Below are 14,766 nucleotides of genomic sequence, written 5' to 3'. Positions count from 1 at the left end.
TGGGCTGTGGAACAAGGAAATTGGATGCTAAAAATGCCCACTAAGCCCCAGCGTTTTGCCAGTGAGTATAGATCAAGGATCTAGCATCTTCTTTGGAGACCAAGGCATACCTAATAGAAGCATAGCCCTGTTGCCCCAAAGTTTTCATTTATCTCAAGTGGGACTATGTGTATGCTTCATGTTGAACTTGTGCCTATTTTATTTTCACGAAATCAGGGTTGCATAAACTAGCAGCTTACTTACCAAAGGCCTTTGGGAATAAGATAGCATAAGCACAAGTGAAAACATATTTTAAGAGCTACAGCTATGAAAGAATTATCTGAAGGGTTGAGACCCTGCTTCTCTGGAGACTAGAGAAGACATGGAGCTAAACACATTTCCTGTTGAACTGTGTGTTTCTATCTCATGTGCAAAAGAGCATTGTCAAATACTCAGGCCATCATTAGAGAAACAAACCATACAGGTTTAATATGGCATTAAAAACTGTATTATGTAATTGTGTTAATAAGCGATAAGTCAAATACAGCATAATTTATTGGTATTCCTAGTTTAGTGCAGAAAACTGCCTGGATGAAATTGTATGTTTTCAAGTGCTCTCTAAGCATAGCAAATTCAGGTATCAATGTTCAAAACGCATGCACAACAGGTAAACCAAAATAGAAATCACAAAGATCACAAACCAAAATAGGACCACAAAGATCCAGCAACCTTTTCATACAATTACCAAATGTTTGCATTCTCATCTTTTGGTCTAAGTTTTCTCTTCTTAAAAGAAGTGTCACCAAGGAAATTTGAAATTCTGAACTGCCATATACAATATTTATTACAGGTAAGGACATCTGAACAAACAATCTTCAACCATAGCCTCACAAAAAGGATTAACATATAATAGGCCTAACTTTTTTTTTCTGAAGGATATTTTGAACAGGTATATTTTCACCTCTGAAACTGGTACTATTTCAAAAATTTTGTTCTTCTTTAATCCTAATCAGTCTTAAATTGGACTTGTTATTTGCATTAGAAGATTAAAGGTATCTACTATACTACCTGTTGTGCATTTTCACCACGCTTATTCCAGTTCTGTCTGCTTCCAGTGGGAAACATCTGAATCCCATGCCAACTCCTGCATGATAGCCAGTGGTCTATATCATAGGTCTGGGGACAACCTGTCTGACAAACAGAAAGACAAAAGTGAATCCACTTTATAACCCTCAGAGTTCCCTCCTTTCTAGAGGGGAAAGCTTTCCCTGATTCAGTTTTTTGTATGTTTCATTATTTAATTCCATTGTTAAATCTCACCTCCACACTTCTCTCACAAATGTGCAGAAAAAGTCTTGAGAAATGGGGAAACGGAAACTGCACAAAACCCACTTGGCCTCAGGTGGAAGGAACTCACAAATGCCCTCTTTTCCTTTAAGCTGCTCCCGGAAATCAAGAGGAAGTGTGCAGAATGACACACGCACACCCCTTTTTCCCTTATTGTGAGATTTATGCTGTGAAACCCTTTAAGTTACTTCTTCCTTCCACATGCTTCTCCACTTTCTAGGTCCAGAAGTGGCATTTGAAATTCCAGAGCATGAAATAGATCTGTTCACATTTCTACATTTCTCTTACTCAAATAAGAAAACTCTTGGCCAAGAAAACAACAACTTGCAGCCAGTGCTCTCTGCTGCCCATTTAGGCCCAGGAGATTTGGATACTGTGGACAGGCACAACTTTCTCTGCTGTGACAGAGAACAGAACAACAGCTCTCCTGGATGGGATCATAGTTATGTCTAATTGCCTCCTCTCCTCTGTGACTGCTGGAAAGGAGATATTTTTCCTTTAAGAATTGTATAAATATCTTCAGAGAACAAGAGACTCACAGAGCTCAGGCAGTACAGCTGCAGGGGTTATTTTTGGCTGAATAAGGCCCTGTGTTTAATTTCTTTTTTTTTTTTAAATGCAGTGAGGGGAAGACCAGTCACTGCACAGAAACTTGTTTCAGAAGTTGCAGGAAAGAGGCACTTTGTTCACATTGGGCTGAAACACACAGTAGGACCATACGAAAATCTTTGCCCACCATTCAAACCCAAATTCATGAGCATGAGGCATATTTCATATGAAATCATTGTTCCGTGCTGACTCTTTCCAAGACTGCACGTGTGTGACTTTGTCTTCCATCAGGCATTGTGGGATGATCAGTCCCATCCATGTAGCCAGACTGACCTTGCCCACACCAAGGCCTGCTCTTTTGAGAAAAACTCAAGTCTCCTGCCATTCAAGTTCACATCTCAAGTGCAAATGTATCAGTTTCAAAAACACTGATCATTACTGTTTGGTATGAGAGTATCTCATGTCACATTTTTTACACATGCAGTATTCTATGTGCTGGTGCAGACAGGCCTATTAAAAGTGTCTCAGGAGGTATTTCTCTCCTTTCACTTCAGCTACCATTAATTACTGTAGTGAAAAGGAAACACACTTTTGAAATACAAAACTGTAAATGATACAGGGACAAAGGGTAAAGCCATTCTAACAATTCTACATAATGGTATTATTGAAATCCTGGTAAAATATAATATAAAATATACCGTACAGCATGCATTATGATGCTACACAGTTCTGTACTATAACACTATTAATAGTACCTTGGAAGCAGCCTGGGAAGATTTGGAATCTTGCTACATTGCCTTGCCAGTTGTCATCATTTTTACCAGAATTTTCTTTGTCTTGTTCTCAGTCTCTGGCTCCCAAAGTCAAATGATTACATGAAAATACCAGTTTTCTACTAAAAGAAACACAAAAAAAAATCAGATTTTTTTTTTAAGTAAAGAAATTCAAACCTGTAGGAATAAAAAGAATGCAACTAGAAAGAAGCTATTAAAAATAACAATCTGCCATGGGGAGACGTGCCTATGATTTTTAAATAGGCTGATTTGGAGTGTAAAGTTTTAAAAAATTGGAAGCCAGAGTATTTGTTCCATAGCAACAATGCAGTTATTTCATTCCTCTGTTTCCAGAGAGGAGAGTGAAATACCTGTATATATAAAACACACTGTAAAGGAAATGCATAAGTATTAATTTGTGTTTGGTTGGCCAAGCACCGCAGTTTCTCTATAATTGATTGGAAGGTGAAAGCACACTTAAATGCCAGGATCTCTAGGAAGGAATGTCTCTGTTGCTGCAGGACATCTTGAGGACACAGCTGGCTATCCAGCCAGAGCAGAGGAAGGGGCCAGAGAAATGAGTCGTGGCTCAGAATCTCTCCCAAGGGATCACTTCTCTCCTTCTCTCTGCCCAGCATCCAATTTTTTCATGTGGGCTACATACAGTGGAAGAATTCAGAGAGACTTCCAAAGCCATCTTAAAACCCAGTGAGTGTTTCTCTGCTGCAGATATGTCTGTTGTTGGACTGACCAGAAAAGGTGCATTTGCTGGGCAAGGTTCACTGTTTCACTTGGTTTCAGAGAGACTTCTTTCCCTGCAAAGTTGTACTTCATTTCTCCTTGTTTCATGCAGTTTTCTAAAGATGGCTTGAAAGGAGGAATAGCGATTTCCTTTTTTATGTCGCTAAGCTTTAAAGACATTTTTGACTGTTAACAAACAAGTCAAAAAGATATTCAACTTTCATTTTTTAAATATACACTTTTAAAATCACCTTCTTTTGTAAATATTGTCATTCTAGCAATGGTACAACTCTTGCTTGTGGAGCCTGGAACATTACATAGCAGCAGGGATCTACAGAGTGAGCTGTCAAGTCGCAAAACAAGATAGAAGAATTTGCAAATAGTTTTGAGTAAGAAATAAACTTGCTTTAATACCAGCAGAAGCTTTTTCCATTAAGTGCCCTAAATATTTGTGACACTGTCTAAAAAAGTGAATTAAATGTGCTTGAGTGTTGGCTCTGGCACTGAGGCAAACTATCATGGGACAACCTGTGTCCCTACTGCTATACTCTCTTACCCAAGCAGGATGTTCATACACAGACCACTTACTGGCAATGATCTGGTACCCATTTTAGCTCCAGCAACTGGTAGGGAAAGTATTAATTGACCCAGGCCTAAAGAATGCCAGGGAGGATTTTAAGAATTATTTGGTACAGACAACTAAATTCCAGTGCTGAAGGATGTTCCTAAGTGCTGCTTCATTTTTTATGTAGCTGTAAACTATTTCTTCATTTTAAGTTGTCACAGAATAAGCTGAAGAGACTCACGAGGATCAAGTCTAACTCCTGGCCCTGCACAGGTCACCCCAAGAGTCACACCTCTGCCTCAGAGCATTATCCAAACTTTCTTGAACTCTGGCAGGCTGGTGCTGTGACTGCTTCCCTGGGAAGCCTGTTCCAGTGCCCAAAAACCCACTGGGTAAAGAAACTTTTCCTGATATCCGGCCTAAACCTCCCCTGACACAGCTTCAGGCCATTCCCTTGGATCATGTCACTGGTCACCACAGAGAAAGAGGCCTGTCTGCCCCTCCTCTTCCTCTCATAAGGAAATTGTAACTGCAGTGAGGTCTCCCCTCAGTCTCCTCCAGGCTGAACAGAACAGGTGACCTCAGCTGTTCCTCATACAGCTTTCTTGAAGTCCATTCACCATCTCCATTGCCCTCCTTTGGATGCTCTCCAGTAGTTTAGTGACTTGATTATACTGTGGCACCCAGGAGTGCCCCCAGCACTGGAGGTGAGGCTGCCCCAGGGCAGAGCAGAGCAGAGCAGGACAATCCCCTCCCTTGCCTGGCTGCTGATGCTGTCCCTGATGCCCCCAGGACACGCTTGGCCCTCCTGGCTGCCAGGGCACTGCTGGCTCATGTTCAGCTTGCCATGGACCAGAGCCCCAGGGCCCTTTCCATGGCACTGCTGCCCAGCCTCTCGTTCCCCAGCCTGTCTGTACATCCAGGGCTGCCCCATGCCAGGTGCAGAATCTGGCACTTTCCTGTGTTGAACTCTGCATGGTTGATGGTTGCCTCTCTCTCTAATTTATCAAGGTCTCTCTGCAGAGCCTCCCTGCCTTGGAGGTTGTCAGGAGCTCCTCCCAGTTTTGTATCTTCTGCAGACTTGCAGTATTGATATAAAAACTCAAAGCCAGAACATCAGAAAAACTCTTACTGAAATAATAAATAATAAAAAAGTAAGTCTTTCAAGTGTGAGCATGCCACAGACAATGTAATTGTTCACGCCAATCAAATGTCTGAGGTAATCAATTGCAGAATTCCCACTGAGCTTAGCAGGAATTTGTCTTGGGCAGATCCTGTAGGTAGGTACAGAATAATTGCCAGACCTCTTCCCAGCGCACAGTCTATGTGTAACTGCACAGTGGATGCCAGAATATGAGTAATGTATGTGCAACACATTTCTTGCATATCTATACATGTCCTGATCTCCTATGCCTGACAAAAAGGCACTTGAAGACAAATACTTCCATTTCTCTGATAGAATAAATCCTTATTCTTCTGCAGATTTAAAAAAATTACCTCTTTTCCAAAGCATGTAAACAGCTCATTTGGAGAAATCAGTCCTTGCAACAATGCAATAGCAGGGGAAAGTTGCCATGTGATTTTAGTCATAGTCATAGTCATTTACACAATAAATCATATGCACTTAGACTCCAAGGGAAAATAAATTCTCAGAGAGACTTGGCCAGTGTTTCATGAAGGGTTTTGTTTGAGCAAAGAGAGGGTTGGAGAGGCAGGGACATGTGATAGCCGGAATCATGCCTCCATGACTGCCTTTGTCATTCGGTACTTTTTTCCAACACACATGAAGGCTGCTAAAAGGAAAAATATTTTAAAAATATTTTAAATGCCTTAGCTGTACCAGAGGCAGCAATGCTCTGAGGACCACAGGACTTTCCTGTACAACAACACATTTTCTTTCCCACAGTGCCACAAAGTCAAGCCAAGCTGGGTTGCTCTGACTCTGCAGAGATGCTGTCTCAGTGGGTGTGTAAAGCTGCAGCACTTGGGTGAGGAGAAGACGAATGAGCTTCTCTCTGAGCTGACTAAGTCTCACCAATATATCTACAGTGGTGTCAGAGGAGTTGTTAATTTGTATTGGTTTGCCATAAGAAACACACTCTGTGAAGTGCCTGGGCTGCATTCAGGGAATCTCTGGCACAGTTTCTCTGGCAGGAGGTAAGATGAAGATGATATTATGACTTGCTTCTTTCCTCATCACAGAGACCAGTTTTCCGTGTCCTCTCAGGGTAGAAAATCCACAGGGTGCTCTGAATTTTTGCTCACTTCCCCACTGCCAAGTTCAGCTATCTAGCAGCCAGGAAATTAGGTAGAGTGAAGGTGTTTCCATTTCTTAGCTTTGTCTCATCTTGGGTGCAGAAGAGGGAGGTGCTGGAAGTCCTCGATGCATGTGTGCAAAACTCTTCAGTAAGCCAAACTGCCAATATAAGGACATTTCCCACAGCACTGTTTGCTGCAGACTAGAAGCAACATTATGTCTCTGTTTTTGAGTCTGGCATTCTCCATCCTTAAAACAGCAGACACCGCACCTACCACAAGATAGATTTCTGAGAACTGCCTTAATATCTCATTCCAACCTGACTTATCCTCACAGCTGATGCAACATTTATCTTGCTCTGATTCTAGAGTGGAGTTCTAAATCATATTACAATAAAAGTAATGATGTGATGCACTGCTCCAGTGCTCTGCCTGTGAATATGAGGAAAATGGCACATCAGTGAAATTAATCACATAAGGGAAAAGAACGTATTGGAAGAACAGCTGAGTTTTGCCAGTATAGCTGTAACTAAACACAGTTTCTGCCAGAATAGCCTTGAGTTAAAGACCAAGGCTTTTCAAGATCCAGTCAAGAGAACCATGTGGAAAATAATGTGGAATGGCTTCTGCTTTTGGTAAATACTGAATTTTAGAATAAAGAAAAAGGTTAAAAAGTTATTTGAAGGGAAAAATGTATTTACCAACATAATAGTTTCATCTAGGGTTATAAAGGAAAAAGTCCACAGACAAGTTATTTGTTCAAATTTTGCTATAGGTTGCTCAAAAATACTTTAAATGGCTCATGTTTCCTTATTTCAGCAAAGGGAAAAAGATTTTTATTTCATTTGGCTGTTTTATTTTCTAATGGTCCTGCTGGTGTTACAGTTGATTTCAGATTAAAGTATACTATGTGTGTCTGTTTGTGAAGGATAAGAGGAAAGACAAAAGGGATTCTCTAACATAAAACTCAAACGGCACCCAGGGATAGTTTCCAGGAGGAAGCTAGAAGTACTTTTGTAAATGTAATTAATTTTGCTTTTTTTTGTAAAAGTGAGTTACCTCCCAGAGTAGTGCAATGGTGACAGTATTTGTTTGTTGCTGCAGAAAGGAGTGAAATAATGCTAAAAATCTCAAGCTGCTCAGGGGTAGCTTTGAGTTCATAACTGAGAAATCAGAAAATGACAGAATGGAAAAGAGGAAAACACAGGCAGACCTAAAGTTCAGTGCTAATGATAAGAAGCCACATCAAGAGCTTCTAGTGGGGACTTCCCTGACAAAGATGGCTGTACATATAAGAAAGCTTTAAACTGCATGCTAATGCAAACGGACAGGAAATATAAGAGAACTAATACGACCTAACCATATAATCTCCAGAGGCATTTACTTGGTAGAAAAGTATTTTATCTGGGTTTCGTGAGACCAGTTTAGTGGTCCATAGCTTGTTCCTCTACCCATCCCATCTCTCCATTACTGGTTGAAGGCTTAGCAGACTCCTTTCATATGACTCCTCCTTGACAACCCATTATCTAGTTTGCTAGAATATTCTGAAGAGGGGAAAAAATAGCCATCTATACAGTGCAGTGTAAACAAAAAACAAACTTCTCAATGTTTATTGACACTGAAAACCTGGCAGAATAAAATGTAATGCTATGGTAAAATATTATGAAAGTGGCAAGAAACTTTCTAAGTAAAATTATTGTTCTGCTTATCAGTTGGACATAGAAAGGGCTGAAATGTAAGAACCATGATTGTAGTAACAATGAGGATAAATTGAGTAGACATAGCTGAAAAAAGTGTCAAAACTGGAAAAGTGTCACAGAGGTTTGAGATTCTCCTCATGGTACTTGATTAGATAGATACTTCTGGAATAATTAGAATAATTATTTTCTTATTTGGAAAGCACTGAGAGACGCAATTCTCAGAAGTCTGACTCTCATTAGCCAACTTATAGAAACCAGAGTTGTAATCAAGTGTCAGAGTTAAATATCTGTTAGTGATTTGGCTGTTTGCCATTGTCTGGAGATGATACAAATCTCAGACAAAGATTTGCATAAAGCACAGAGATTTTCTTACAGGGGCTCAGGCATACAGGCTTTAGGAGATTTCTTCTTCATAAATATCCTGGTTTGAGACAAGTAAAGTCACCCTGGAACAATAAAGTATGTTTAATTGAGACAAGGGATCGAAGGAAGAAAATTTCACTGAGGAGAATCAATAATGGGTGGAAGCAGATAAAAGTGTGAGATGGGACAAAAAAGTCCTGGGGGAGGAGCAGGGGAGGGGTGGGGAAAAGTCCTGCAAAACTATTTAGAAACAAAAAAACAAAAACAAATAGCAAAAATTACTAATAATCTCTGAGAACATTTTAATCTCTGCTGTAAAGAATTTGAATACAAAAAGGGAACATGAAATTTAGTGATGCGTACAGTAAGGTTACAAAAACACATAATTTTCCTATGGTAAATTTACCAGAGAACATCCTGGTCTAACAATAGTACTGCGGTAAATTTACCACAGGAACACTACATTTTTGGTGACCACAGCTCAAAGCTATCAATCTCAGAATAAGGGCTCTGTAAGCATTTTTGGAGAATTTTGAGTGCAATTTCAAAAGAGTCAAGAGGAATTTAAAGATAAGAAGGCATTCCTAAGAAGAGAAAACTGGAAAGCCACCAAGCAGTCGCCCAGAAATCTCATGCAGCAGAAAGTTCAAATATTAGGAAATATTCTTGATCACTTAGAAAATGGAAGTAACAATTTGATTGAATTGTTGAAATGAGGCAGAATTTTTATAGCCATCTTCAAAGCAATTACTGCTTCCTCAGATAAGAGGCTTCTATACCTAATAAGGTATAGTATGTTTGAACATCAATTAATCATTTTAATCCCATGTAATAAAACACAAAAATTCTGGAAAAGTGACAAGATAAAGCTCATCACATGGCACAGAAAGCTTGCTAAGCATGTGGCAAATACAGTGGTCATTAAAAGTCTAATTCTTTGTTCCTTTCTCATTTGAGAAGTTTAATGCAAGTTTAATCACATTGACTAACATCAATAACACAATTTTTATAGGCACAACTTGCTGTAATAGAACTCTCTCCAAGATGTCCCACAGGGGAATAAGAAGGAGTGATGCCATCAAAATCAACCAGAGACTTGTATCACACATCATATATTCTCTATCAGCCACATTCAAGACAGTTCAGATAATCTTTGGAGGTGAATATCTCATAGACTGTCCAATCAGGGGTGTATCATAGGAATGTTTTTATTTGTTCCATAATGAGGTGTCAAAATACAGCGCACACATATAACCCACAGTGAAAATCAAATTACAGGGACATCAAGTACTTCATGGCTAAGGATGAAATTCAAAAATATTTTGAGAAATTGTAGGAATTAATAAAATAACACTGTATACGGAATTGTGAAAAAATTAAAGGGTTTTGTGCAAAATTAAGAGTAATAGACTAGCAGATTACAAAAGTGGTAAGAGTTTAGGTTATGGTGTTGATATAAATCAAACAAACATTGTTCTGGGATATATTAACAGACATATGGTACATGTGGGCTGCAGGAAGTCATTTTCAATGTCAGGAGAGAAGCCTCTGCTGGATAATTGTGTTGTTTGGAGTGCCAGGGTTGAAAGAAACTGTAGACAAACTGGAAATAGGCCAAAAGCAAGCACCAAGTATGATAAGTGCATTGGAAAACATGACCTGCACGGGGCAGTTGAAATTGTTTGTTTAGTCTAGAAAACAGAAGATTGGTGGGAGACAGAACAGTCTGTAAAAGTATAAAATGCCAGTCAGAAAAGTGGGAAATTTCTTATGTGAATGCTAAGAGTTGTGCAAGAACATGGAGGGACTGAAACTGCAGCTGCAGGGTGTGAAATTTGGACTTAGCAAGACAGCGTAAAACTGGAGGAATAGTAACTAGGAACATGAATACAGAAGTAGTAAGGTACTAATGTAAATTATTTTTTGTATCAAAACTGACTTAGAGAAGGATGATAACACATAGATATTTATTATGGTAGTCCTAGAAGTATGTAATAGACTTCTAGATTTAGTTGGCCTTGAATGTGACTAGGGATTTCACTGATGCTAATGATGAAAATATGTAACTGGGAATTATTACCAGTATGGAGGATATTGCTATCTGGCATAAGGACTGGACGATAAAAACAACAGTTATTCATTGGACCTCAGTATTCCTGAATATGGGGATCAACACTCCTCTTCCTAGATATTCAGACAACCATAACTTAATTTGAGCATGGTTAATCAGGATGTTACAAAATGCTGGCCATAGAAAATAAGCTTGGATTACATGATCAAGATTAGACTCTAAATTAAGCAAAGTACATGTAAAACTAAATTCCTGATTTCAGAGGGACATGTTTTGATAGATTAAGGAAATTCTCAGCTGGACTGAGTAGTTGTGAGATCACAATGTTCCAGGGACCTGGAATGTATCCTCTCAATGGTTCAAAATATGGCAGGAAGCTGAATCCCAAGAGCAGAGAGGAAAAGTGTATAGTAGAGTCTTGAGATAATGGATGTCTACCCATTTTTAAAAGATATATTTAGAATAAGTAGCTATCTTACAAAATAAGATACAAAATACAGAGAAGCAAAAGAAATTGTATCTTAAAATCCAGAAAACAAGAGTATGATTAAATGTTGAATAGAGGCTGGAAGGAAATTACTTTCAGGGATAAGACTTGATATTACTCTTGTTTAATATTTTCATAATAACTTGACGCATAATACAGGAGCTTTGTGATGAAATCTGCCCATAATAAAAAACTGAAAGACTAACAGGAAGGAATGGGGATATCATACAGGGTTATGGATCACCTTTAAATCTTGAGCAATATAAATGGGACAAAATTGGATCAGATAAAATGTACAAGTCAGGCACTTTGGTGTTAGTAACAGAAGGTCCTCCCCAAAACTAGAAACTCTATGCTTGGAAAAAAACTTGAGGAAGTACTGAGGTGCAAAGGGTCATTCCAAAATGACTAGGAGCTTCTAATGGGATGCAGCTGTGAATGAGGCAAATGCTGTTCTGTGACATACTAAAAGAGGTATTTCTAACACAAATAAGGAAGAGCAGTGTCACTGTAAAAGATCTGGCAAAAACATCTTTGTATGACTAGTACCATTTTAATCATCTCTCTTCAAGGAAACATAACTAAAACACAATAGGAAATTGGTTACTAGGTTAATGAGAGAAACAGAAAGCATATTTAAAAAAAAAAAAAAACTTTAAAAGACCATGATTGGTTAGAGCAGCAAGAGAACAATTCAAAAGAGATGTGATGATTGCCCATAAATACATCTGAAGAACAAGTACCAGTAAGAGGAAAGGAGTATTTAATCCAAATAATAATGCTGGAACAGAACAAAAGGATATAATCAGCCCTGAGTGTGAATAGAATTTAGAGATACAGATCATAAAAACAAAGAAGTTCTTGAACTGTGTTCCTTTGAGAGTAATGGGGGCAAAAGTAACCTAATTGCCTTTAATGGACAAAGTTTATAAGAGGAATGATGTAACATAGCTTCAAGTGATTGCAGAGATTGAATTTGATGATACAGAAAGACCTTTGCAACCTTGTGTTTCTGTTGTTATAAAAAAGTAATGAATTCTTTTGCTCTGTTTCCACTAAGGTAGGATATAAAATGTTCAATTTCATTTGCAGGTTAGAGAACAACGTCGACTTTCTATTAAGACACCAGACACCAGAGCAAACTAGCTAAGAAAGTTTTCAAGAAGCACTTGAACAAATATTTGACATGGTTTTTCTAAGTGTACTGAGACAGACTTACAGATATGGGTTGGTTTTCTGAGGTTCTTTTCAGCCCTAAATTTCTATTGGAAAATATAAGTTTGTGTTTCTGGACTCTGGCTTAGCAAAACAGGGAAAACCACAAGTAATTTCTATTAAGTAATTTACACTCTACAGCTTCTGGAGATATTTGCAGTGGTTCATTATTTATTATTTTTCCAGTGTTCAGAGTGTTTTAGAAAATTCATAAAGTAAGCACAATTCCCAGCTGGAGATTGGAAGATTTTGGCTTTTATATCTGGAGATTCTGGTATACACACAGAAGAATAGCATTACTGTATTTAGCATTCTCTAGCAGAGAAGATGCAGCCTGGTGTGAGCTCCATTGTAAAACACTTTCCCTCTCTGAACTTCCTTCCAGAGTGGCAACAGGATTCTGTGTTCCATCATTCTGGACCACTGGCAGGGACCATCAATAATAAATTGTGATGATGAGAATGGCAAAACATGCATGCACATTGCTGCTGCTGCAGGCTACAGCGATATCATCAGTGAGCTGGCTAAAGTCCCAAAGTGCAACCTGCAGGCCCTTGATGTGGATGACAGGTAACCATGGAAACTCTGAAATTGCTGCTCCCTTTCTAATAACCTGAGACCAGCTCTGTCTTGTAATCATGTTTCCTGTTTCACAGGCCATGGCCTAGTAATGCCCTGCACTCCGCAGAGAGCTGTGCTTGCTCAGAAACACTGCAAACCCGTCCAGCTCACATGTATTGTACTTAGTACCATAACTGACTAGAAACAATTATATTTAGCTTTCTATTTGTTCTAGAAAAAGAGCTTATTTCTGTATGGACTTTGCCATGACTCACTTAAGTTTCTTTCAATCAAAAATGAACATTATTTTTAAGACAATACAATAGGATCCTGCAACTTGAAGCCAGGATGCTGCTGTTATTTTTATTTAAGAAATGGCAGTGTTCTCTTGTTGTATTTAAGATGAAAATATCATACTCCTACAGGACCAGAGGAACCTCACCTTCCATTCTGAAAAGACCTGTGATTTCTGCTGCAATTAAATCTCTATTTCATAAGTACAGAAGAGTCATCTTTCCTCTTTTTCACCCCACACCTACCTTCCTTGGAACTTTGCTCATAAATGTATTTAATGCAAAGAGAACCTATTCACATTGATTATTCTGCTCAGTGAATCAAAAGCCAAGGTTTTCTTGGCTTAGGCCTTTAGCTACTTAAAATAATATCATTCTTCATGGAAAAGTGCAATAAAATGGAACAGAAATAAAATGAACAGGGTTCTGGAGCAGTTTCTAAACATCATTAAAATGTAGTTGAGCAGGCTGTGTTTCTATGGAAAGAAGAGCAAAGGGAGCAAAGCCTACATTTCAAAGTCCATTAAGACATGACCATCTATTCCATGTGCTCAGATATTTCCACAGAATGTGTTACACTCAGAGAGGGAAAAGGTAAGCTTTTCACTACAAACATATCTATAAGATTTTCATTCTATTGTGTTTCTGATTGCACCCAATCTGAAATCACTGGGACTGAAAAGGAATAGAAAGAAAACTTTCAATTTTATTTTTTTTTATTCTTAACACTTCTTTTGTGATGTTGTCTGTGCTTTCAGGTTTTTCACAAGAACAATTTGGAAACAGGACAAAAGTTTCTAAATACAGGATGCAGATTTTATGCCAACAACAAAATCAGTTTGATTCTTCTGCAGAGATTCAAAGAAATTATATGTGCTCTGGGTCTGGGCCTGTACTAGAACTCAGAAACTGGCAAAGTGGCAGTCTGGTAGATGTGTTCAGTCCTTGTCATTCATCTGGGAGAGGCTTCTCTAATTACCTTCATGGAGAGTCCTCTGCCAACCATGGCTAATTGTGGTTGGTGTAAAGATGAGAAGAGTTTGCCCCTATGCAGTGGACAATGAATTTTTTTTTCAAATTCTACTCTGAAAACTTCAGTCACTTTTCCTACTGTACAATTCCAGCTGTGGAAGAGATGCTATTGTATAAGGTATAAGCATTTTGCAGCCCCATGTCAACTTTATCTGCAACTAAATAAATGCAGCTGCAGCAGTTGGCTGGAGAATTTCTTAAAATGTATATTATTAATCTGCACAAGCATATCCTGTGCACACCTCACTATGTCATTAATAGCTTCAATTGTAAATCTATTCATCTATTTTAATGATACTCCCCCTTTCCTGTAGGACTCCTTTGCACTGGGCTGCAGCAGCAGGGAAAGCTGACTGTGTGCAGACACTGCTAGAACTGGGGATAGACAGCAGCCCTCGAGACATCAATGAAAACACTCCTCTGACATATGCAATATACTGTGGGCACACGGCATGCATCAAGCTGCTGACTCAGGAGAGCAGGTAAAAGCAAAGTTCACGTCTTGCTCACATGTTGCCACTGACTAGAAAACAAATTTGTTTGGTTTTGAATACTCCCGAAGGGTTTGGGCCTTCAGTGGTGTTTCCCTGATCCATAGGCAATATTTGTTCCATATTCCACCAATGCTGAATCATTACAATCAGTTCTCTTCACAGAGACTCTTCGCTGAGGTTGAATACTGCTCTAGCAAGCAGCAGAGGGCTATGAACAAGTGTGTATAGCTCTTGCTCAGTCACCTTCATGTAGAAAACTTGTATAACAGAATAATTTCAACCCTCAGATATATGTAACTTGCACTTCTTTGAAATCTCTGCACGCTGTCTGTGTGCTCAT

The 14,766-nt window shown here is 38.8% G+C and overlaps 1 protein-coding gene and 1 long non-coding RNA gene across 4 annotated transcripts in view; one reads left to right on the top strand and one right to left on the bottom strand.

Moving 5' to 3' along the window:
- LOC134431768 (uncharacterized) overlaps nucleotides 1-1,144 on the bottom strand; it is a 59,866-nt gene extending 58,722 nt beyond the window's left edge. Inside the window, exon 1 of the long non-coding RNA XR_010031086.1 lies at nucleotides 1,048-1,144. This is a non-coding gene — a long non-coding RNA (uncharacterized LOC134431768). The remainder of the gene's footprint in view (nucleotides 1-1,047) is intronic.
- The window catches only part of ANKRD55 (ankyrin repeat domain 55), a 46,699-nt gene that overhangs the window by 18,543 nt on the left and 13,390 nt on the right, over nucleotides 1-14,766 (top strand). For all 3 annotated transcript variants that reach the window (XM_063179935.1, XM_063179936.1, XM_063179937.1), the window contains 2 exons: nucleotides 12,432-12,616; nucleotides 14,247-14,414. In XM_063179935.1, the coding sequence (XP_063036005.1) occupies nucleotides 12,432-12,616; nucleotides 14,247-14,414 (353 nt within the window). The remainder of the gene's footprint in view (nucleotides 1-12,431; nucleotides 12,617-14,246; nucleotides 14,415-14,766) is intronic.

This window comes from Melospiza melodia, chromosome Z, assembly GCF_035770615.1.
Source record: "Melospiza melodia melodia isolate bMelMel2 chromosome Z, bMelMel2.pri, whole genome shotgun sequence".
NCBI lineage: Eukaryota > Metazoa > Chordata > Aves > Passeriformes > Passerellidae > Melospiza > Melospiza melodia.
The sequence above is the reverse complement of the archived record's forward strand: the minus strand, read 5'-3'. Positions and strand labels throughout refer to the sequence as shown.